At 43.3% G+C, this 26637-nt stretch overlaps 1 protein-coding gene across 4 annotated transcripts in view; it reads right to left on the bottom strand.

Moving 5' to 3' along the window:
* STAU2 (staufen double-stranded RNA binding protein 2) overlaps window positions 1-26637 on the bottom strand; it is a 310889-nt gene that overhangs the window by 181566 nt on the left and 102686 nt on the right. For all 4 annotated transcript variants that reach the window (XM_075826116.1, XM_075826119.1, XM_075826117.1 and 1 more), the window contains 2 exons: window positions 12602-12761; window positions 10127-10231 (listed from right to left, as the gene is read on the bottom strand). In XM_075826116.1, coding sequence (XP_075682231.1) covers window positions 10127-10231; window positions 12602-12761 — 265 coding nt within the window. The remainder of the gene's footprint in view (window positions 1-10126; window positions 10232-12601; window positions 12762-26637) is intronic.

Here is a 26637-nt window from a genome sequence, read left to right as displayed (position 1 = left end):
CATAGGTTTGATCTGTGTCTTTTTCCCTGATAAAGTATCCTAATGGCCTAATATAGAATTGGACCTTGGCCTGGAAGATGCATCTTGGCAAGTTTTGTGCCTATATATATAATACGAGGTAGTTAAAAACTGAATGTGACCTCATTAATGTTGTTTGATTTATTGAAAAAATTTCATCATAAATCATATGAATTGCAGCCAAGTTTAGACGCTTACATTTTGCTTTTAATTAATATCTTGATTTCCTGTAACATTAAAGCCCAACTCTGATGCAGTAACTCCATGTCTAAGGTCTCATGCATACGGCTGCTTTACAGCTGGATACAAGTACCGGGATGTACAGAGCTGTAACGGTTAGAAGTCTATGGGGCCATACTGTAAGGGTATGTTCACACGCACTATTTACGGACGTAATTCAGGCGTTTTACGCCTGGAATTACGGCCGAAAATACTGCTTGAAAGCATCGGCAAACATCTGCCCATGCAGTTGAATGGGTTTTACAATGTACTGTGCAGACGGTCATTTCTTTACGCGCCGCTTTCAAAAGACGGCTCGTAAAAAAGATGCCCGCGTCAAAGAAGTGGCTGTTACTTCTTGGGACGTAATTAGAGCTGTTTTCCATGGACTCCATAGAAAAACAGCTCCAATTACGTCCGTAATGGACGCTGCGAAAAACGCCTGCACATGCCATTACGTCTGAAATTCAGGAGCTGTTTTCGCCTGAAAACAGCTCCGTAGTTTCAGCCGTAATGGACGTGCACATGTGAACATACCCTAACTCTGAATGCATCAGATTTTATACATCGGATGCCGTATTATGGAGATATTTGTACCTAGAAGTATAGCTCACCCCTCCATAGTACACAGCCATGTGGATTCCATGTGCCACTGTAAAGGCTCTTGAGTCCTAACTCCATATCTATGCAGAATCTATTCTTAACACTTAGCATGTCCTGTGGCCTGCCTGTTAATCCCTTCTTGTCTGGGTGATCTTAAAGGACGGGTGTCGCGGAAAATTTTTTTTTTAATATAATATTGCTTTTAGTATGTTATTAAAATAAATTTTATTTATTTGTGTGTTTGTGTTTTACTTTTTTCTAACTTTTACTTCTCTATAGGGGCTGCCATTTTGTTTTTCATCTCTGTATATGTCGATTAACTACACATACAGAGATGGAATACGGCAGCTACAGTGCATAGCAGTCAATGAACGGGAGCCGTTCCATTGACTCTGCTCTCTGGCTCTGTACTGCGCAGACGCAGGTCAGAGTCACACAGCAGATCAGCTGTTTGCAGGGAGAGAGCAGGCGCCATCATGAAGACCAGCTGCACTGCAGGTAAGGTGTGTGTTTCTGTCTGTCCCTCTCTCTCTCTCACAGACCGCCGCTCTCGTGACCCCCGACGCCCCCCCCCCCCGACGGCCCCCCGACGGGCGCTCCCCCCGACGGGCGCCTCCCCACCCGACGGGCACCTCCCCCAACGGGCCCACCTGTAGTCGTGCAGGAGACTCTGTATAAAGGACACATGATGTAACGGTCATGGGAAAGCTGGGTGATAATATGCCCGCTGTTAGTGTGGTACCCAGCTTTCCCAGACCCCTGTACGATAAATCTCTCTTGTTGTGCGGAGACTGAGAGGTTCATTAGTCACATTCCCAAACAGTCTCAGCACAACTAGAGAGATTTACCGTTCAGGGGTCTGGGAAAGCTGGGTGACCAACATTACGCTTCCTACTGGAGTGTGAGAGGTTCATTAGTCACATCCTCAAACACACTCCAGTAGGAGGGGTAATGGTGGTCACCCAGCTTTCCCAGACCCCTGAACGATAAATCTCTCTAGTTGTGCTGAGACTGAGAGGTTCATTAGTCACATCCCCAAACACTCCAGTAGGAGGGGTAATGGTGGTCACCCAGCTTTCCCAGAAGCAGATATAACCAGGAAAGTGCTGGATGGACGGGCTGAGGGTGCACAGGGTTTTTGGTGATCCCCCTCTGTCATGTCATCGGACCTAGGTTACCGGTTCATCACATGGGGTTCATGTGACTATAAATCTGTCCATAACAAAAGACAGTGCACTCAGGACAAGCCCTGCCCTCATGCCGTAGTTGTGTGGTTATGTCTGCAGCAATGGCGGTGGGTGGCTCTGACACCCGCCTCCCCCGTCGGGTCATCTCAGGACAGAAGTGGTGTCCGGATTGGAGACACAGCGCCGCACCTGTCCTCAGGTTGTGTCTGGTATTGCAGTTCACCTCCATTGAAGTGAATAGGACAGAGCTGTAATACCACACATGACCTGAGGACAGGTGCGGTGCCATGTTTTCCTGGACGACCCCTTTAAGACTTTTCCCGTGTGTGTGCGTGTGTGTGTGTGTGTGTGTGTGTGTGTGTGTGTGGCAGAGCGGAGCGTGCACGGGCGCCGCTGATACTTCATAGACGCTTATCAGCTGTCTTGAAGAATCAGCGGCGAGCACCCCCCCCCCTCACACACACACACACACACACACACACACACACACACAAATCCCCCCAAACACGCAAGATCAAGTGTAATCAAGCGTTTTTTTAATGTGTTTTTTTGCACGTAAAATGTGCAACAAAAAAAAACGTGTCAAATACACGGCGTGTGAACCTGTCAACTGAAAATGAAAAGTCATTCACTTCACTTTCATCATTCTAAGGGCTCATTTACACGAGCGTGTTATACGTCCGTGCGACGCACATGATTTTCACGCGCGTCGCAGGGACGAATATTAGTCTATGGGGCCCGTGCAGACAGGTGCGTGATTTTCACGCAGCGTATGTCCGCTGCGTAAAAGTCACGACATGTCCGTTCTTTGAGTGTTTTTCGCGCATCACGCACCCATTGAAGTCAATGGGTGCGTGAAAACCACACATATCACACGGAAGCACTTCCTTGGGACGAGCGTGATTCGCGCAACAGCAGTGAAAAGGATGAATGAAAACAGAAAAGCACCACGTGCTTTTCTGTTTACAAACATCCAAAGTGTTATAATGATGGCGGCTGCGCGAAAAGCACGCAGCCGCGCATCATACAGGGCTGACACACGGAGCTGTTAAGTGCCTTTTGCGCACGCAAAACGCAGCGTTTTTTGTACCTAAGGCCGGATTCACATGAGCGTGTGCTTTTTGCGCACGCAAAAAACGTGGCATTTTGCCTGCGCAAAAGACACTTAACAGCTCCGTGTGTCAGCCCTGTATGATGCGCAGCTGCATACTTTTCGTGCAGCCGCCATCATTATGACACTCCGTTTGGATGTTTGTAAACAGAAAAGCACGTGGTGCTTTTCTGTTTTCATTCATCCTTTTCACTGCTGTTGCGCGAATCACGCGCGTCCCACGGAAGTGCTTCCATGTGACATGCGTGGTTTTCACGCCCCCATTGACTTCAATGGGTGCATGATGCGCGAAAAACGCTCAAAGAACGGACATGTTGTGACTTTTACGCAGCGGACTAACGCTGCGTAAAAATCACGCAACTGTCTGCACAGCCCAATAGACTAATATAGGTCCGTGCAACGGACGTATATCCCGTTCGTCTGAATAAGGGTATGTTCACACGCTGAGCCAAAAATGTCTGAAAATACGGAGCTGTTTTCAAGGGAAAACAGCACCTGATTTTCAGAAGTTTTTTGAGCAACTCACGTTTTTCGCGCCGTTTTCTCGGCCATTTTTGGAGCTGTTTTCAATAGAGTCTATGAGAAAACGGCTCCAAAAACGTCCCAAGAAGTGTCCTGCACTTCTTTTGACGAGGCTGTAATTTTACGCGTCGTCTTTTGACAGCTGTCAAACGACGACACGTAATTTACAGGTCGTCGGCACAGTACGTCGGCAAACCCATTCAAATGAATGGGCAGATGTTTGCCGACGTATTGGAGCCGTATTTTCAGGCGTAAATCGAGGCATCATACGCCTCGTTTACGCCTGAAAATAGGTCGTGTGAACCCAGCCTAAGCCCTAAGGGTAAGGCCACACACAATGTTTACAGCTGAAAAATCGGAGGCCTACAAGCATCTGCCCATTGGTTTCAATGGGAAATACGGCGTTCTGTTCAGACAGGGCGTTTTTTACGTGGTCGTTTTCCAAAACCGGCACGTAAAAAGACGACCACCAAAATGAAGTGCACATCACTTCTTGGGACGTTTTTGGAGCCATTTTTCATTGACTTTATAGAAAACCAGCTCCAAAAACGGCCGTTAAAAAACGCAAGTTTGATTAAAAAATGGCTGAAAATCAGGAGCTGTTTTCCCTTTGTTTAGTAAGCGTGTGAACATACACTTAGCCTTTTGGTGTGTCCTATAACTTCTGCCAGCTGCAGAATCACACCCAAAATGGCTGCCGGACACTGCTTAGCAATTTGGACACCTTTTCCTGGCTTGTGGGAGGGGGGGGGGGTGAGATTCCCTCCCACATTTACAGCAGCTGTGAGTCAGGTTGCTTTGCCTTATTCTCCTTGCTGTAATTCTGGGAAGTGCTCCCCCTGGTGGCCAACATAGGAAAACATGTCAAATTATTATTTGATTTTTAATACTTTCCACCATATGGAAGAAGAAGAAAAAATACAGCAAAAAACGTAAAAAAATATAATAGAAATAAGTAACGACACTTAAAAAAAAAAAGTTTAATTCGCGACACATTCCCTTTAAAAGGTTTGTTGTCTTCAGACAGTCAAGGGTGCCCAGAGAGTAAACTGGGTGTATAACGGGGTGTGGGGCCCACAGATCAGCTGTAAGTATGCATTTCCCCTGCAGCACCACCACAGAGTAAGGCCTCATTTACACGAGCGTGTGCGTTTTGCGCGCGCAAAAAACGCTGCGTTTTGCGCGCGCAAAAGGCACTTGGCAGCTCCGTGTGTCATCCGTGTATGATGCGCGGCTGCGTGATTTTCGCGCAGCCGCCATCATAGAGATGAGGCTAGTCGACGCCCGTCACTGTCCAAGGTGCTGAAAGAGCTAACTGATCGGCAGTAACTCTTTCAGCACCCTCGACAGTGAATGCCGAACACAATATACACCAACCTGTGAATAAAAAAAAGACTTTCATACTTACCAAGAACTTCCTGCTTCCCCCAGTCCGGGCTCCCGGCCGTTGCCTTGGTGACGCGTCCCTCTCTTGTCATCCGGCCCCACCTCCCAGGATGACGCCGCAGTCCATGAGACCGCTGCAGCCTGTGCTTGGCCTGTGATTGGCTGCAGCTGTCACTTGGACTGAACTGTCATCCCGGGAGGTCGGACCGGAGTTATCGGTAAGTCAGAACGTCTTTTTTTTTTACAGGTTCATGGATTTTCGGAGCGGAAGTCACTGTCCATGGTGCTGAACCAGTTTAACGCTTTCAGCACCGTGGACAGTGACTGTCTCCTGACGTCGCGTACCCGAACATTTTTTACCGGTTTCGGTCAAAACGCGTTTGGCCGAACCCGGTGAAGTTCGGTGCGCTCATCTCGAATTTGACACTCCGTTTGGATGTTTGTAAACAGAAAAGCACGTGGTGCTTTTCTGTTTACATTCAGGAGTTTGACAGCTCTTGCGCGAATCACGCAGTTCGCACGGAAGTGCTTCCGTGCGGCATGCGTGGTTTTCACGCACCCATTGACTTCAATGGGTGCGTGAGTGCGCGAAAAACGCACGATTATAGAACATGTCGTGAGTTTTTTTCTGCGCACACGCGCTGAGCGCAATTCACGCATCGTCTAAACTGCCCCATTGACTAATATAGGTGCGTACGACATGCGTGCAAAGCACGCGCGTATATTACGTTCGTGTAAATGAGGCCTAAAAGAAGCATTGCACAGTTCCCATTGAAACTAATGGGTTGTCCACGTAATGCAAGGACGTGCTGGATCCTCCTGGGTGACATATGCTCTTTGTAGAAACTCCCCTTGCTGGCTAACATAGGAGGATCTTCAATGAGATACTGCCCTCTATTAGCTCTCTAGTACAGTATTTGCAGCAAGTATTCTGTAGCTACACAGAAAAGACCTATTTGCCATAACAGTACATTGTACACATGTATGAGGTCCCTCCTGATCTGGTTAAAATAAGAATTCTTGGGCAAACATACAAAACAATAGAAACAAGTTTATTTGTTATAGAAGTGTAGCAAACATTAGGGATGCACGATGCATCGAAAGTTCGATACTGTTTCGATACTGTGCATCCCCAAACGGTTCGATACCGTTATTTCATGTATTTCGATACTAAGCTGTGCGGCCGCACAGCTCAGTATTGTAACACATGAATGTATGAGAGCGGGGCTGCAGCTGTGTAATAGTCATTGCCCCGGTCCTGAGTCCTGACAAGTGCACGCCGTCAGGATGATGCGATGCTGCCAGCGCTGCACTAATGAGCGCAGCGCTGCACTAATGAGCGGCGGCACTGAAGACAGAACATGGCAGGCGCAGTGCAAAACACCTCCATGTTGTCTTCAATTCCGCTGCTCATTAGTGGAGCGCCGGCCTCATGCTGACCGCACGCGCACTTTTGTCAGGAGCGGAGCAATGGCTGTATTACACAGCCGCGCTCTATAAAGGCGGAGATCAGAGAAACCTCTAATTTCCTCCGTTATTCCCCTGAATGCTGCGATCAAAGCTGACTGCGGCATTCAGGAGAAAATGAGAAGGGGGGATGCCCCTGGATCGCGTCACAGGGAATCCCTGTGATGCGATCGAGGGCCATACCATATATGGCCAGACAGCCCAGGGTCTATTGAAGGACCCCAGGTCTGTCTTACCATATTTCCTGTTAGGGCATACTTAGGTCTGTCCTAACAACTGCCTGTGTACTATACATACACAGGCTAATGTACTGGCACATATCTAATATATGCCACTACATTCAAGTTTAAAAATAAAGTAAAAACAAAGTAATAATAAATTAAAAAAAATACACATACACCTTTTTTTTACAATAAACATTAAAATAAGTCTCAATACATAAAACATACACATATTCGGTATTGGCGTGGCCGTAATAACCTGCGCAACAATTTTTTTGCGTCATTTATGATGTGTACGCTGTAAAAAAACTAAAAATTAAAACTTCTTTCTCTTATTAATGTGAGGCACGATGTATGATGAATTTAACCTCCATGTGCCTCACATTAATAGTAATTAACCCCATCATGTACCTTACACATTAACCCATTATGACTGAGAAACATAATGGGGTTAATTACTATTAATGTGAGGCACAAGGAGGTTAAATTAATCATCACACCACGCGCCTTAGAAAATTGAACTTTTTTTTATTACTGTTGGCAAAGTATCGTTTTGGTATCAAAATCGCAATACTACACGAAGTATCGGTATCGAAGTCCAAATTCTGGTATCGTGAGATCCCTAGCAAACATATGCCTAAAAGTATAAAAACAAACAAAAAAAAAAACACTGCAATGCTGTAAACCCAACTTCTAGATCAAATGTACACAATGCGTATTACGTGCAAATTTGCGGTGCGGATTTCTGTGCGAGAAATCCGCAGAGCAATACATTACTAGCAGAGTAAATGAAATGTCAAGAAATCTCATCTACACGTTGCAGATTTTTTTATGCACGTATATTGACCTGCAGTGCGCATTTTAAAATCCGCAAGCATGTCAATTTATCTTGCGCTTCCACTTGTGAACTGTATCTGACTAGTTTTACAGAAAAATGCACCAAAATCCATAGCATAAAAAACACGCTATTTCTGAATCAAAATTCCTAAAACCACACCTAAAACTGAATAAAAAAAAATAATTGGTGCGGATTTTATTAGCGGAAATACCTGCGGTTTTGATGCAGATTTTTTTCACTATATACCGCAACGTGTGCACACAGCCTTATCATGCTTTAATGCAGTTTGCGGTCTCTATTAGATAGAATGACTGCAGCCCTGGAGAAAGCATGTTGCAGTAAGTATCTCACTGCTGTATCTACAGTACATTTATACTCCTGGAACAAGGTACAAGAAGCAGAAATTGTTACCACACAAACTACGGGTATATAACTTCATTTCGGGTTTTTTCTATTTTTTACTGGTTCCATAATATTACCTGATGAACAGAATGGTCAGATAAAGATATTATACAGATGAATTCCATGTATGCACAAACAAAATAAATTGTTGATAGAAATAGAGTAAAAAATCCTGAGACAACTTCTTTATTGCACGTTATGGATCAAAATATTTTAGGTGTGACTGATACAAAAAGAAAAAACATGTAATTTAGCTTCAAGGCTTCCTGAATATTGCATGCTTGAAGTGCAAAGAAGTAAAAACTAAGAACCCATCTATACCTGCCCTCTGGCATTACCTGGTATTTTCCCTTTTTATAAAAAATAAAAAAAAGCTAAAAGGCTATACTAAGAAACTCTATTCTTGTTACTAGCTTACCAGCTAACTAGAGTAGTTCAGCGACAGTCATATTTTAGTAATTTGTTTTGTACTCCATTTAGACAGAACACAAAATACTAAAATTCTGCTGGTTTCCAGTTACCAACGAGCAGTGAATTGAAGGAGCTCAGTTAGCGTAAAACTCTTAGGTCACATGACCATACTCAAATTTTTTGTGTGTGGACAATTTCAATTTTACTTAATTTTATTGACAATTTTATTGACAAGTGGTCAGAGGTCATGTACATTAGATAGAAGTTGATGGTTAATCAGCCGTTGAACGAATGATCGGCTCGTGAATGATCGTTACGTTGACGCAGCCTTACTCATTTTAGTCCATTTTGACCCTTAGGGTATGTTCTCAAGAGAAAACAGCCCCTGATTTTCAGAAGTTTTTTGTGCCACTCACGATTTTCGCGGCGTTTTTTTACGGCCGTTTTTGGAGCTTTTTTCAATAGTCTATGGAAAACGGCTCCAAAAACGTCCCAAGAAGTGTCCTGTAAAACAAAAGCTGCGAAAAACGCTCCGTCAGAGCAGAACTCCTTTTTCCCCATTGAAATCAATGGGCAGATGTTTGGAGGCGTTCTGCTTCAGATTTTTCGGCCGTTTTCTGGGCGTTTACGGCCCAAAAAACGGCCAAAAATAGGCCGTGTGAACATATCCACAGTCGTTCAAACTGGCCATCATGGTCAATGACACCGGGCGAAGGATGAAAACTCTTCAGTGTGGAATGTTATTTCGTGAAGCAATCGTTAGTGTAACGGCCAAATAGACCATATTGGACGAAAATTTTAAACGCGGACAAATTCTTTCCAGACAACGATGTCATCGGTCGGTTAAAACAAAACATTTGTTGTTAAATTTCAATCGACGAACAATTGTTTTGGTTGAAATAATTCGTTTTGATCAACTTTAGACTAATGCATATGGCTATCTTAATAGAAGTAGTGGCAGAGATGCCAGGACCTCTACCCCATCACCCCCTCATCTGAAAGTGAACGTTAATAAGGCAAAGGGGCTGTCGTTGGCATTAGCTACCAATGATACACAAAATGTAAACCCACGTGCTGATTAAGCCATTAAAATGGTTTCCTCCCGGAGCATACAAAGGGGTAAACCTACGCAAGATTAGAACCATTACTGAGCAATGTGACTGTGATCGAGGAGTTTAGTCAACTGAAAAAGATGAACAAAATGTCCACAAGAAGTTTACTTCTAATGGAACAGAATAAAATGAAGATTGAGGAACGAGAGTGACTATCACCAGGCCTCGGCTGAGGTTGACTAATCGGTATACTCAAGAAAGCAATTTTTCCTCAGGAATGTTTTATGAGCGTCTGCTCCTCTTTTGCTGATTGAACATACTGAATCATTACCTCATAACAGGACGACTTCCATTGACGATTGCATCATGGTAAATGCATACTACTGAAAAATCAATGTGTCCTGACAGAAAGCCATAGACATTTAATGCACATATAAATTCTAACACATTACCATCTTTCACTTTATAGCTTAAAGGTAATGGCTACATAGAGGTTTATTGCGCTATTCTTTGCAGGGTTACTATATTTTAGAAAGCAGGTTAGAAATCTTCTCCACATCAAGGGATATAAATCACCCCTATGTATGGAAGAGACTGCTGAGACACTGACACAGAATTTAAAATGATCCATCAAAAATGGTCACCTCTGTAGACAGACATAAGGGTCCCGCGTATAACCAGGCTCTTACCTCAAAGCTGAGAGGCAGGTTACGCTTCAATGAAATTTCAAACACCAAACTTATTTCTGACTTGTTTGCATCTTTATCATCATCAGGGCCTTTTGCCTCTCCGTTCTGTATAAAAAAAAAATTTAAAAAAAATTTACATTTTTGAATAAGAAACAGACAAATAAAAATAATATCTTTACCTTAAATAATATTTATTAAAAATGAAAAATATTCTATATTCATGATGTCATTGAATACACGATGGTCAGTATATATTAAGGCAGTATTACATCAGCAGATGCTTCTGCCTAGGACTTCTGCCAAAAGTGTAGCAGCGGTCCAATCCCTGAAATCATTGAATACGCGAAAAAAAAGATGCTCCCATAGCTCCTCTTAGACAACTTTTTGTGCTGAGTGTTGTACTCGGCAGTATATTGGCAGCATAAAATGGAGGGTGTTGCAAAGGATTTATTCTGTTTTATTATAACACGCGCAGAATATAAAATACGTATTTCAGGGTCCAAAAACGAGAAGGTGTCCGGCATCTTGAGCTGCAAACCTTTCCCTCCCCTCTGCAGTCTAATTGTATTTATCGTCATACAAGCAGGGCTGTCAATCAACTGCGGAGGGGAGGAGTTGGAGGTCTATATACCGGACACTACCTGGTTCGGTGGACCATGGAAAACTAATTTGCATAGAGCACATGCCAGAATAAAACTTATTTGTTTTATCCTGATGCCAGCACTAAGATATTCAGCACTGGTATGCTTCTACTGCTTTGCCCTGTTAAACGGCTAGCTAGTGGTGTTAGCTGTTTTGGAGGCTAAAATTTGATGACCGACTCCCTTTAACCAATGTTATCTATGACATCTTTGAAGACAATTTTATTGCTTTTCTCCTTCTTAATTCACAATTGGTAATATCAGCAGAAATGGCATCACATTTGCTACCTGGCTCTCATCATTGGCCCGGTTATGTTTGATTAAGTTTCTCATGTTATCCAGATATTTAAAAATGAAGAATTTAGCAAAAAACATGCGGTCATAATTGTTTCATTTTTTTTCTTCATTATTTCAAAAAGGCAACCTGTGTACTTCGTCATTATCCTACATGTTCCTGACCCCCTCAGCAACAAACATAAGTTGGCCATAGACATCAGATAATGGTTGGCCGAACCCCACCTATTGCGGTGTATGAAGGTCAACATACCCTATTGCTTGTCCACAAAGTAGCAGCTTATTCAGTTCTCCCCATTTAGAAAACTATACACAATCGGCCAACGCGAGCACGCATGGTTATGGTGGAATCGAGAGGAATAGCTGTTTGGCCGACTGCTGTCTGAAGTGGATGACTAGCAATGTCCATTACACTAATCTGCTATTTTTAATGTCCATTAACCCCTTCCCCTGCTTGCATTCTGGGCCCTAATGTCCAAGCCATTTTTCAAATTTTTCCATTGTCACATTCGAAGAGCTAGAACTTTATTTTTGCGTCGGCATAGCTGTATAAGGTCTTGTTTTTTGCGGGACGACTTGTAGTTTTTATTGGTACCATTTGAGAGTAGATGCGACTTTTTAATCACTTTTTATCACATTTTTTTAAAGTCATCATTAACAGAAAACAGCAATTTTTCCATTGTTTTTTATTTTATTTTTTACGGCGTTCACAGTGCGGGTTAAATAACGTAACCGCTTTATAGTCGGGGTCGTTACGGACGCGGCGATACCAAATATGTAACTTTTTTGCTTTATTGTAGTTTTTTTTAATAGTAAAGCATTTTGTAAGGGGAAAAAGTGGGTTTTTCCTTTTTTTTAAAATTAACTTTAGTCAACTTTTTTTTACTTTTATACTAGTCCCATTAGGGGACTTTAATATCCGATCCTCCGATCGCTATTATAATACACTGCAATACTTTTGTATTGCAGTGTATTACTGCCTGTCCGTGTAAAACGGGCAGGCATCTGCTAGGTCATGCCTCTGACATACACTACAGGCAGACCTGGGGGCCTTTATTAGGCCCCCGGCTGTTATAGAAGACATAGACACTCGGCGATTTTATCGCCGGATGTCGGTGGTGGGGGGGGGGGGAGAGAGGGAGCTCCCTCCCTCTCTTCAAAACCACTCAGATGCGGTGCACGCTATTGTGCACCGCATCTAAAGGGTTAAACGGGTGAGATCGATACTTATATCGATCTCACCCGGCAGAGCAGGGACGCCCCCTGCTCTCAGCTACGACTGGCAGCTGAGAGCAGGGAGATTTGACAGCTCCCTGCTCTGTTTACTTTATTCTACAGCAGCGCCGTGGAATGGCGGCGCTGTAGAATAAAGCCCATTAATGACCGCCGTGAAAAGGCTTATCGGCGGTCATTAAGGGGTTAATACAAAAAAAATCCTGAGCTACAGAGTGAGCGAGTTTAAAGGTCTGACTGCTAGGCTCATCAGCGTCCACCACCATGGCAGGTAGATCAGCTGGCTTCAGAACTACGTCAGACTCACCTCTGAGGACTTCTCTGGTATTGGTTCATTCTTCAGAGCATGTAAAGCTTTCAGTGCTGCATTGTGTCTTGCTGCCTGGCGAGTTTTTCCTTCCCCATAAAACTCACTGTTTCCCACACTTAGCTGAACGTAGAAAGTCTTAAGCATTGGGCAAAGGTACCTATGATATAGAAGTAGAAAATACATTTTACTTGGACAGCACATAACAGTAGTCAACAGTAGGCATTAATGTGGAAGGAAGGAAAATAGAGTACCCAGAATAAATCTGCAGAAACAAATACATACTCTTTAACTCTACACTATTTTCAAGGTCTCTGCTTGCTGTCATAGAACAGGAACATTGCTTGTTTATTTTCACAGGCTGAAAACCATACAGACCTAACACTTTGCTGTATGGAGGTAACTGATACATTCTAAAGGGAACCGGTCAGCAATTTTGAGGTCTCAAAACGGCTGACCGGGTGATATAGGGAAGGTGAAGGGCATTTTACACTTACCTTTATCCTCGGTCATGCAAGTTGGATAACTGAGAAAATTATGTTTAATTCCCCGGGCGTGCCGATCACAAGTGCTTGATGTGCACGTGCTCCAGCACCGCACGCCGCAAGCCCCGCTCCTCTGCTCTGAGAAACGGCTCTAGCAGTCTCATGCTTGTCACTCAAAGCAGAGACTGGCGCTTACAATCGCTGCATCCAGGGAATAAAACCTTGATGGAAAAAAAAAGCAATGTTTAAAATGCGCTTGCTCTACCCTATATTATGCTGTCAGCAGTTTTGAGACCTCACAGCTGCTGACAGGTTCCCTCCAACTACACTGAACCATCCTAACAAACCAACAGGATGGAAGAGAGATTTTGGAGCGCCTGTAAAACAGAGATCTTGAAAATGGTGAGGAATTGCACCACACAGTTAATTTTATTATAAAGTGATTAAATGGTTTGATTATTTTAAAAAAATGCTACAACATTTTAGACATAATATAATAATAAACACCTTCGATCTCTGACACTTCATCCATGTGTTGCCACCTGCCTGCATCTTTTAATCATTCCAAACATAAAACCCGAAGGAATATACGTAGGAATATCCCTTGCAGAGCAAATGATCAAAGCAAATGAACAAACAATGAGACAAAAGACGAGAGATCCCTGCCGATAAGATCTTTCAATCTAAATATAAACTACACTTTTAGTCCCTAAAATGTTCTTCAATTTTCTTTAGACAAATAAAATCTACCACAATACAGAAAACCAAAAAGATTTCGTCAAATGCTTACAATGCCCTTCTGTTTATAAATGGAACAACAAAATAACCCACAGTATTTTATTACAGAGATAAGTCTACACATGTGGTCTGGTCCGACTGACATGAAGAAAACCATTTAACTCCCTCCCACATCTGCTAGCATTATTACAAGAATCCAAAGCTATAAAATAAATCAAACCAGAATCCATGGCGTAAACCAAACAACGCAGACAATGAAAGTAATGGGTATAAATGTCTTCTATGGACTTTAAATAAGACGATGCCAATCAATCAATAGGAGAAGGCCGCATTCTTAAAGAGGCTCTGTCACCAGATTCTCAAACCCCTATCTCCTATTGCATGTGATCGGCGCTGCAATGTAGATAACAGTAACGTTTATTTTTTTTTGAAAAACGTTCATTTTTGGCCAAGTTATGAGCTATTTTATATATATATATATATATATATATATATATGCAAATGAGCTTTTGAAATGGACAACTGGGCGTGTTTTTTTTCGTATGTCCAACTCGGCGTGTACTGTGTTTTTAACTGGGCGTGTTTACGTGTATGACGCTGACCAATCAGTGACCAGTCAGCGTCATACACTCCTCTCCATTCATTTACACAGCACATAGTGTTCTTACTAGAACGATGTGCAGCCACATACACAAGTGTCCTGATAATGAATACACATGACATCCAGCCTGGACGTCATGTGTATTCAGAATCCTGACACTTCTGAATCTTTTCTGTGAGATTTCCAGCAAGGGAAACGAAATCTCGTTTACCTCGTAATCTCGCGAGATTACGTGTGGCTTGCTGGAATCTCACAGAAAAGATTCAGAAGTGTCAGGATTCTGAATACACATGACGTCCAGGCTGGTGGTCATGTGTATTCAATATCAGGACACTTGTGTATGTGGCTGCACATCGTTCTAGTAAGAACACTATGTGCTGTGTAAATGAATGGAGAGGAGTGTATGACGCTGACTGGTCACTGACTGGTCAGCGTCATACACGTAAACACGCCCAGTTAAAAACACAATACACGCCCAGTTGGACATAGGAAAAAAAACACGCCCAGTTGTCCATTTCAAAACTCATTTGCATATATATATAAAATAGCTCATAACTTGGCCAAAAATGAATGTTTTAAAAAAACAAAAACGTTACTGTGCTCTACGTTGCAGCGCCGATCACATGCAATAGGAGATAGGGATTTGAGAATCTGGTGACAGAGCCTCTTTAAACACATAGGTTTGAATGGGTTAACTTAAAGGAACACTAAACCCAGAAATAAATGATAAATGAAACAGGAGATAAACCTGGTCACACCGTTTGTCAGTCTGCAAAATCTTCTGCATGTTCCTGAAACAAACAGTCTTATAGAAACCCTGCAGAAAACACAGGTGTTAATTTCCTGCTGTTTTCTTACATTTTTGTCTAGTGATTGGCTGTGGGAAAGGGACTTAGCAAAAGTGTGTCGTTTAACAAACCCGATGTCCTACTGCAGACAGGTCTGAAGCTACTGCTGCAGCCAGTTGTCTTACAAACAGAAGGAGAGGGAAATGTCTGATCTTCTGGAACACAGAGAGACATCTTTATATATTTCTTAGTGTTAATTGCAATGAGACAATACATGTAGCCCAACTGAGAAAAGTCCAAGTTGCTTTAATAACCTGATATAGAGAAGACTATGGTAAGGGCTCTAAATCCTTAACTTCCAATAAAAATAGCAATCTGCAAAATAAAGCAAAGAGGTAGCTACAATTTTAAAAGGGAAATCTATATTGATATGTTATGGCGTGAAACATCCTGCAGTGACTTGGGCGTCACACAAGTGGCTTTTGGACCCACTACGGGTGGCTCCCCAGATGTTTACAGTTGCAGATACTATGGTGCAATAAAAACACCTGTCATTTCATAGTATTACTGTAACTTAGTACCAGGTCAGAACCATATGACTGGTAGTTAACAACAAGAACCGTATCATTGTTACTTGACTACTGGGCCAGAATAATTTCCACTTGTAAACTTGTACTTTGTAAAATCCAAGATCTCGGTTTGGTTATTTCACTTGTTTTTCTTAGTAATTGTTAATAAATGTAAACTTTTCCATTGGTAAGAACTCTGACTTTCTTTATGATTAAAGCGAAAATGTTTCAAGACCAATTTTATACGGCATTTAGAAATATAAATCCCAGTACAGCTACAATTATAAAGAATATGGCATATCAGCTGGTCCTACAGAAAGATCTCTGTCTGGAAAGGAAACAAGGAGTTCTCCGGAATATCTCAAATAAAAATGATCTATAGGACTTGCTATAGCAGGATAACTTCTTCTTCATCCCAGCTTAACCAACATTCTATAAATTAGCAGTTCTCAAAGAACATATGGCAATGATTTACTCAACAAAGGCTTATGCTTTATTAGTATCATATCTACACTAATATATTACGTGGATGAGTCCGCGTATAACACCATGTGGAGGATCATCAACTACCAACATTAAAGCATGCCAGTGATATTTATAGAAATATGATAAATAAAATATGTGCTTTAAAACAAGCCATAGAACTCAGACCTTCAAGGCCATGTTCCCACAATGGTTTTAACGCTGATTTTGACGCAAAGACCACATTGGAATCAGAGCCCAAAAATGCCCCAAACCTCACTATATTGATTTCAATGGAAGGTAGAGCAGTTTATCTCCACTCATGGAAAAATGTCATGCCCTATCTTTGAGTGTTTTTTTACCTCTGAAACTCCATTGAAATCAATGGGGGGGGGGGGGCTGGAACGCACCACTCGTTTGCGATTTTTGCATTTGCTTAAAAAAAAAAAGGTGTAAAAAAGTGTTTGCATTTCAAAATTCTCCGGTTTTTTTTTCTGCTTGGCAAAAAACGCCATGGGCACATACCCCAAAAGCTAAGGGATTGAACAATTTCTAAAGAAAAAACTTTGACCAATTCCACCCTACAAACCGCAAAATGGGTGATGCCCCTGTTCCACCTCTACTCACACCACCCCACAAGATGATCCTCGTACCTGTGCTGTGATGTCATGCACAATATCACAAGCCTACCCTTTAGTAAGCAACAGTACTGGCAGCACTATCAGATGGATTTATTCCGCCAACACATAGAATTAATTTGCAAGATATACAGTTAGGTTCAGAATTATTTGGACAGTGACAAGTTTTGGCATTTTAGCGGTTTACCAAAACATATTGAATATACAGTTATATAATCAATATGGGCTTAAAGTGCAGACACTCAGCTTTAATTTGAGGGTAATCACATCCTAATTTGAGGAGGGGTTTAGGAATTACAGCTATTTAATGTGTAGCTGCTTCTTTTTCAAGGGACCAAAGGTAATTGGACAATTATCTCAAAAGCTATTTAATGGTCTGCACTGGCTATTCCCTCGTTAATCCATCATCAATTAAGCAGGTAAAAGGTCTGGAGTTGATTCCAGCTGTGGCATTTGCATTTGGAAGCTGTTGCTGTGAACCCACAACATGAGGTCAAAGGAGCTCTCAATGCAAGTGAAACAGACCATCGTTAGGCTGAAAAAAACGTAAGAAATCCATCAGAGAAATAGCACAAATGTTAGAAGTGGCAAAATCAATAGTTTGGTACATTCTTGAAAAACAAATAGCGCACTGGTGATCTTGTGAACTCCAAAAGGCCTGGACGTCCACGGCAGACAACAGTGGTGGATGATCGCAGAATCCTTTCCATGGTGAAGAAAAACCCCTTCACAACATCTACCCAAGTGAAGAACACTCTCCTGGAAGTAGGTGCATCAGTATCTAAGTCTACCATAAAGCGAAGACTTCATGAGAGCAAATACGGGAGGGTTCCCCATGAGGTGAAAACCAATAATCAGCCTTAAAAATAGAAAAGGCCAGATTATACTTTGCCAAACAACATCTAAAGAAGCCGCCCAGTTCTGGAACAGCATGAAACTAAGATCAACCTGTACCAGAATGATGGAAGAAAGTATGGAGAAGGTTTGGAATGGCTCATGATCCAAAGCACAGCACATCCTCTGTAAAACATGGTGGAGGCAGTGTGATGGCATGAGCATGCATGGCTGCCAAAGGCACAAGGTCACTGGTGTTTATTGATGATGTAATCGAAGACAAAAGCAGCCGAATGAATTCTGAATTTTTCAGGGATTTACTTTCTGCTCAGATTCAACCAAATGCAGCAAGGTGGATTGGACGTCGTTTCACAGTACAGATGAACAATGACCCAAAACATACTGCGAAAGCAACCCAGGAGTTTTTTTTCAAGGCAAAGAAGTGGAATATTCTACAATGGCCAAGTCAATCACCAGATCTCAACCCAATCGAGCATGCATTTCACTTGCTTAAGACAAAACTTAAGGCAGAAAGACCCACAAACAAGCAACAACTGAAGACCGCTGCAGTAAAGTCCTGGCAAAGCATCACAAAGGGGGAAACCCAGCGCTTGGTGATGTCCATGGCCTCCAGACTTCAGGCAGTCATTGCCAGCAAAGGATTCTCTACAAAGTATTAAAAAGAAATCATTTTATTTATGGTAATGTGAATTGGTCCAATTACTTTTGAGCCCCTGAAATGAGGAGGTTGTGTTGAAAAATGGTTGCAATTCCTAAACATTTCACAGGATGTTTTTGTGCAACCCCTTGAATTAAACCTGAAAGGCTACACTTCAATTGCATCTCAGCTGTTTCATTTCAAATCCAATGTGGTGGCAGCAGAGCCCAAATCATGAAGATTGTGTCACTGTCCAAATAATTCTAGACCTAAGGGCGGATTCACACGACCGTGATTTGCGTCCGTGCAGGCCGCGTGGTTTTCACGCGGCTCGCATGGACCAATAGAAGTCTATGGGGCAGTACAGACAGTCCGTGCTTTTTGCACAGCGTTTGTCCGCTGCGTAAAAAGCGCGACATGTTCAATATGTCGGTGTATTTCGCGCATCACACACCCATTTAAGTCAATGGGTGCGTGAAAACCACGCAGGTCGCACGGAAGCACTTCCGTGCGAACTACCTGTTTCGCGCAACAGCTGTCAAAAGGATGAATGTAAACAGAAAAGCACCACGTGCTTTTCTGTTTACAAACATCCAAATGGCATGTCATAATGATGGCGGCTGCGCGAAAACCACGCAGCCGCACATCATATGATGCTGCCTCACGGAGCAGGTAAGTGGCTTTTGCGCATGCAAAACGCTGCGTGTTTTGAGTGCGCAAAAACGCCACGGTGTTCTGAAGCAGCCCTAACTGTATGTTTGGGGTTAATACACCTTCTAATTTCTACAACAGACTGATCATACAGTTATCCTATGAGGCATTCTGCTTTTTTTTTTTTCTACTAGCGATATTCTAGAGAATATTGTCCCGGTATTTTTGCAACAAATTTCTTCAAACATCTAATTTTCATTTATTAAAATTAGATTAGAATATAATATCTCTTTTTAAAATTTACCATCTGAAGCTCCGGCCTTACAAAAACAGACAAGGTACATTTTTGGCTTCTAAAACTCAGCTACTTAGTGTCTGCATAGACTCTACAGTAAAGGACATATGGACGTCATATAAGGAAAATTAAAAGCCAAACTTGCGACAATCAGGCCAGCTTCTACTCAAAAAAGGATTGTCTTCAGGAGAGGACCCCTTTAATGAATTTTATAGATTAATGAAGGCTAAATTCTAGAAATTGTATGTTCTGATCGCCAACGTTTCTTACTGGTTAACATAGTTGAGTATTTGGTGCATCGGTTGGAATTTGACCTGGGCAACAATTACATAGAGATTTTGTGTTCTCCCCGTGTTTGGGGGTGGTCTTCTTACACTTTATAAAACATGCTTAAGTTAAACGGCCTGCTACAAATTGACCTGTGAGAGTGAGTCTGTGTGTGCTTGAGATAGGGATAAGGACTGATGTTAGAGTCTTTTTTGTATGTTGCAGAATATACAGTATCAACAGTATACAACTTCCAAAAAAAATAACACACTAACCTATTACCCATCTGGCCTAACAAATATTGTTACAAACTCTCCCAGAGAAGGAAACCAAAAAAATGCCCTTTTCTTTGCGAACAAGAATAAAATAAACAAAAATTTAATTATTGGATATTGGAGTTTTCCAAAGAATATTTGACACGACTGCACAACATCAAAATCTGATGTAAAGTCATTTATCTTCGTAAGCACAAGATAACTCTCCAAGTCTAGCACAACCAAATGCTAAAGAAAAAAAAACTGTGCATTCCTGGAGTAGTTCTGAGTGATGGCTCTATCTGTCTTATCATGTAAACACTCTTCACACTAGTATTTGATTTCCAGCCATGTAGTTATCTTCTCAGATCTAGATTTCGATGAGATGCTAGTTGGAAAAAGGGGCCCTCTGGACTTTTTTTGTGTGCAATTAATATACTTAGCCAAAAAAGCAACAGATTGTTTCAGTGTGCTCTTTTGTATGACATCATGTTCCAGTAAAAACAGAATGAACAACAATTTTCCCTGTCACTATGGCAAACCCAGATCTGTTCCGCAAAAGCTTTTGTAATTTATCTTAAATATGTGGAAGAATGTCTGGCATGGTCTCCAAAACCAACTCTGTACTTTTTTTAAAATCTATAGTTGTGTATTTAGCCCTGCAGTTTATGGACTCCGCCTTATACAACAGAAAGGGTGAACTTACTCGTCAGTTGTGGCAACATCTAAGAACAGAATACACTAGTAAGGGCTGGTTCCAATTTTACGTTCTATTTCCTTCATCTGCAACACAGGTTGTCAGAATAAGCATCTCAAATGGGGTCCCCTGGTTTCTTTACAGATGCAATTCTGTCTGAACAGAGATTTCAGTCTACAAACTGTAATATATGAAGACCACCCTGGGGTCTGTGTACTAATGTCTTAATGCATCTCAAAGACACACTAGAGAAATAAGTAATTCCAACTGATGGAAGTTTGCACTGTAGACCATATTCTCAGATATTCATTAAAGTATTACCGCAGAAACATTAGATGAAGTGAGCTGGAGGACAAGCTTTCATAAATAGTGGAACATTATGAGGAATTGCTCTTAATAGCACGTTCACACGGGTCGGATATGCAAGGGAAAAAGCTGCAGCAAATACGACCCAGATACAGCAGGAAACTCCAGCTGAAAGTTCAAAATCAAACATGATTTGGTGCGGTCTTTCGGCTGGATTTGCCGCTGCAGACACCAACTGATGGAACAAAAATAAGTCCACACTCACCTTCCCCTGGTTTCTTATCGCGATGCGTCACTCCTCCCAAGGCTGGTGTCCGTGCTGCCGGCCACCTGGGTTACCGCTTTCTCCCATGTGACCGTTGCAGCCTGTGATTAGCAGCAGCGATCACGTGGGATGAAACATCATTCCAGGAGGCCGGCAGCACTGAGACCAGACCTGTGAGAAGTGACGCATCACTACGGGAATGCTGGAAGCGGCGAGTATGAACGGTCTTGTTTTTTTTCCTACTTGCAATTTTGCTGCGAATTCGCAGCTTTTCAGCAGCAAAAATTGCAACATATGTTAATTGTTGCAGTATTTCACTTCTCCATTGAACGTGATGGGGAACGTCCGCAACAAATATGCAACCATTTTGCAGCATAAATTGACAAAAATCCTCACCGCAGGTCAATTTCTGCAGCGTAAATTTGATTTTTAAAATGCATTTGTTCACATGAAGTAAATTAGGGGCCTACATTCAAATACAACTGCAATGATGGGGATCATTTTCCCAATGTTGAGAAATGTTGTTCACGTGATATGTTTCACATTTGTTTTCTTGTCCAATAGTACATTTTCAAAGACATAACAATTGCCATTAGCAATAACTTTTTACAATCAGTCCATTAAAGGGGTTTTCCCACGAGGGACATTTATGACATATCCACAGGATATGTTATAAATGTCCTATAGATGCGGGTCCCACCTCTGGGACCCGCACCCATCTCTAGAACGGGGCCCCTAAACCCCCGTTCTATCTCTGTGTGTGTCGGCAGATTTCCGAACATGGAGGTGAAAACAGCGTTGCTCGCTGAGCTACTCTGTTTTTGTTTTTGTAAGCCCCATAGAAGTGAATGGTAGTTACGAAACAGCGTAGCTCACATGCTACGCTGCTTCCGTAACTTGTATTCACTACTATGGGAGTTACGGAAACAGCGTAGCTCAGCGAGCTACGCTATTTTCGTAACTCCCGACCATAAAGTCAGGAAGTGGCCGGGAGTCGGCGATAGCAGACAAAGCCAGAACGGGGTTTAGGGGGCCCTGTTCTAAACATAGGTGCAAGTCCCAGAGATGGCACCCGCATCTATCTGACATTTATGACATATCCTGTGGATATGTCATAAACGTCCCTCGTGGGAAAACCCCTTTGCGGGTTGTTCCATCTGTGGTCACCTTAAAAGAAAGTCACAGAGATGGGACAATCCCTTCTTAAAAATAAAGTCATTGCAATGAATAACTGGTGAATGGGCGATCACGTAATACATGGTTATGTTAAAGAGGCTCTGTCACCAGATTTTGCAACCCCTATCTGCTATTGCAGCAGATAGGCGCTGCAATGTAGATTACAGTAACGTTTTTATTTTTAAAAAACGAGCATTTTTGGCCAAGTTATGACCATTTTCGTATTTATGCAAATGAGGCTTGCAAAAGTACAACTGGGCGTGTTGAAAAGTAAAAGTACAACTGGGCGTGTATTATGTGCGTACATCGGGGCGTGTTTACTACTTTTACTAGCTGGGCGTTGTGCATAGAAGTATCATCCACTTCTCTTCAGAACGCCCAGCTTCTGGCAGTGCAGACACAGCGTGTTCTCCAGAGATCACGCTGTGACGTCACTCACAGGTCCTGCATCGTGTCAGACGAGCGAGGACACATCGGCACCAGAGGCTACAGATGATTCTGCAGCAGCATCGGCGTTTGCAGGTAAGTCCATGTAGCTACTTACCTACAAATGCTGATGCTGCTGCAGAATCAACTGTAGCCTCTGGTGCCGACACGATGCAGGACCTGTGTACTGCCAGAAGCTGGGCGTTCTGAAGAGAAGTGGATGATACTTCTCATCAGAGCGCCCAGCTAGTAAAAGTAGTAAAAACGCCCCGATGTACGCACATAATACACGCCCAGTTGTACTTTTACTTTTCAACACGCCCAGTTGTACTTTTGCAAGCCTCATTTGCATAAATACGAAAATGGTCATAACTTGGCCAAAAATGCTCGTTTTTTAAAAATAAAAACGTTACTGTAATCTACATTGCAGCGCCGATCTGCTGCAATAGCAGATAGGGGCTGCAAAATCTGGTGACAGAGCCTCTTTAAGTTCACCAGAGTGGGAACTGCTGTTTGCAGCTCTCTGTTCTGGCTCATAGAGAAGGGGGTCCCCTCTATCACATCCAAATACAAAAGGAATTGTCCAGATGGGACAACCACTTTAAACTACTCTACTAAACCCAGATTATGCTACATTTATGCACTTTTATAAAATGAAATTAAGATTATTTTAACATATGAAACACAGTGACTCCTTTATTTCAAACTTTGTAACCCATAGTGGTTGCCTGTTTTTTTTATTTTTGTTTTTAACAACTCCTTTTCAAATGACCTATTAGAGCATGCTTAGGTAATATATGTGGGTCCCCTGCTAAAACCCCTTTTGTATGATAAGCAGCAGTAGTGGACTTCAAGTTTGCATAAAAATAAAAGGTCATGGACATCAACTGACGTAAAAAAAACAAGACCTAGTCATGATGGGCCCAACATACAAATCCATTGCAGTCGGTAGTACGAGCAAATACAATCAGGATGACCAACCCCAACTACTGAATGGCTAGACGTTGTCATATATCACAAGGTAAACCTAATGCTTATCCAAAAGTTTACGGAGCTGAATGGGCACATGGTACCAGTGTCAGATGAGGCCCTGTGTAATACTGAGAGGATCTTCACATAAGCAAAAATGTCTTCAGAGGGGGCGGGGCTTAGCTATGGCGGAGTGAACACGCGTCTCGGCGGAGCTCCGTGCAGCAGACACGCAGAATACAGCCTGAGCCCGTCCTGATTACCGGGAGATGCCCGGAAAGCGTAGGGGACAAAGCTCTACACCCTCCCGCTCCTTACCTCGCTCGCAGACACGGAGTGTGAGCATGGACCGCTTCCTCTCAGCGCCGCAAGCCGCTCCCGGGGTCCTGGGTGTCATGGCGGCCGCTGCACAGCCAGCGGCCACGAGGAGTGCAGAGTATCACCTGAACGCGGCAGCAGCACCAAGCATGCAGGGGCAGCTGAACGATCCACAGATGTCTGCTCCATCTCCAGGGACCAGCAGTAATGAGGTACCGCCAGTGTCCCCTGCCATCCCCGTCTGCCCCGCCATCAGTCACAATCCCCCAGCGTGGAAGATCTGATGGTATCCCCCTGCAGCCTGCCCTGCATGCAGACTTACATTTACTCAGGGAACTAATACAAGCTCTCCCTACCAGACAGGACTTAGATTCCCTGGTTACTAGGATTGAGCAATCCCACCAACAAGATATTGCGGACCTGAGACACGAAGTGGACAGAGTGGATACCAGGATTACTTCCACTGACTGCGCGGTTTCCGCTATTGACAGCCGAGTGCTAATATTGGAGCAGGCAGCCATTGCAAATAGAATACATATGCAATCTCTTGCCCTCCAACTGGATGATCAAGAAAACAGAGGCCGCAGAAATAATATTCGACTGAAGGGCCTCCCGGACTTAGGCCCCAGAGAAGACCTCCCTAATAGAATCACCGCCATCTTTAATACAGTCACCAATAGACCCTTGGAAGATACATTCTTAATGGACCGTGTTCACAGAGTATCTCGGCCCGGTCCGAATGACCCTTCAAACCCGCGGGATCTCCTGTGTCGTCTGCATTACTATTCGGACAAAGATTTGATTGTCCGAGGAGCATGGTCGAATTTCTGTTGGAGGCAGGGTCGCGGTCTATCTGGATATCTCTCCACGGACGCTATACATGAGACGTCTATTGCACCCGCTACTAGAGAAGATCAAAGCGGCTGGAGCCACTTATAGATGGGGACATCCGTTTCACGTGGTCGTCAGGAAAGACGCAACCTCCTTTCTCCTGCGCCATTACTCGGATTTGGAGGCCTTATTTAGTCTCTTGCCGATTGATCCGTTCCCGGTACCGGACTGGCTGGCACTGGAACGGCCTGACCCGCCTCAACGCCGGCGCAATCGGCGCCCGAGCCAGCCTTTCAACAGACCCTCGCTACGGGATTCAATAGGATCTCAGCCGGACCTCTCGCTTCGACTGCCTCCTGAGGCCTGAGCCGGTCTCCGGATCTACACTTTGTCACCATGATACAATATTGATGGCATTGTTTACAGGTTCTTTTTCCGCCCTCCTGAAGAGTGTCCTTACAAGCGGGCCATGCTGAACAGTCCCGATGCTTCTTCCCTGGATCAATGGGACTTTCCTGGAAGCGGGTTGATACGTCTGATCTCACGCTACCTGCAGAACAGTTGATATACCCGGTCCTTCATCTTACTCCTATCCTTCGTTTCCAGTTCCCCCTCCCCCTCCCCCCCTCTCCCCTCCCCCATCCCCAACATGTTGGTATACCGGTATATGTAGGACCCACCTCCCCCTTTTAGTGCCCTTAACCCGTCGCACTCATACAGGCGATCGGCCGGGGGGTATTGTGCTCATTATTATGTCAAATCGTCAGTATTTCTGCCCAGGGTCCTATTACATGTTATATGAATAGTGTAACATACGTTAACGGGCTACTCCCATTTATTGTGGTGTTCTTCTGTGTGCTACCGTTTCGTATATACATTAATGGGTAGTCTATTTGTCACGGCTGATACCATCTTTCTTAGCCTTCTCTACATATTTCATATTCATATTTCAATATTCTCAGGAAGGGGGTTCCTATTGATCGTAACGTCATGTACGCAGAGACCGGTTATATGTACCAGTGTTGTATCCCTTGCTCATCTTTGGTGGGTACCGGATATATTGTTTTTGTCTCCCCTCCCATCTTACCTACCTCTCCCACTCCTCTTCCTCCCTTCCATCCCCTTTCTTTCCCCTCCCCTCCTCTTATCTATCACAGGTGACTCGTCGGATAGTTGCACATTGTAGAGTATCCGGGCAGGGTTATTGTACCGGGCGGCAGGTGAGCATGACAGGCTATTTTAATGCCGGTCAGAGGATTGCTGGCTTTTCTGGCCTCCTCAAATGGTGGAGATAACGGCCTGGGCTCGTACTCTTCCAATAACCTTGCCCGGGTGTCTCTTCGTGTTCCGCTCTTAAAGCATTCAGGAAAAGGGATAATATTGTTTGATTGGCCTTGTCTGTTCGGCTTGGTTATATAAGGTGTTCTGGCCTCCCTTGCTCACCTCTTGGTGGGCATTGGACGAAAGTTATATTTTTCATTGATGTGCTGCTCACTGCATGGGGCTCCCCCCCCCCCCTTCTCTTTGGTTTTCCTTGTTCCCATTTTGTTGATAATCTTTTTCCACACAGGTCTTCTTGCCACGTAGGAGTCAGCCTCTGGGCCACTTTTCTGTCTATTTTCTTCTTCTACCTGATTTTCCACTTCTCCCCTTCTCGTCCTCCCTTCCTTACCTTCTACCCCTTCCCACCGCGAACATGGCCCGACACTCCCAGACAGACCTGCGGATAGGCTCATTGAATGTCAAGGGCTTACATAGTCCTGGGAAGCGATCCATTCTGCTTAACATGCTGAAAGGTAGGCAATTAC

The sequence above is a fragment of the Rhinoderma darwinii genome, chromosome 5 (genome assembly GCF_050947455.1).
Source record: "Rhinoderma darwinii isolate aRhiDar2 chromosome 5, aRhiDar2.hap1, whole genome shotgun sequence".
NCBI classification, from domain to species: domain Eukaryota; kingdom Metazoa; phylum Chordata; class Amphibia; order Anura; family Rhinodermatidae; genus Rhinoderma; species Rhinoderma darwinii.
This window is presented reverse-complemented; position numbering and strand designations above follow the sequence as displayed.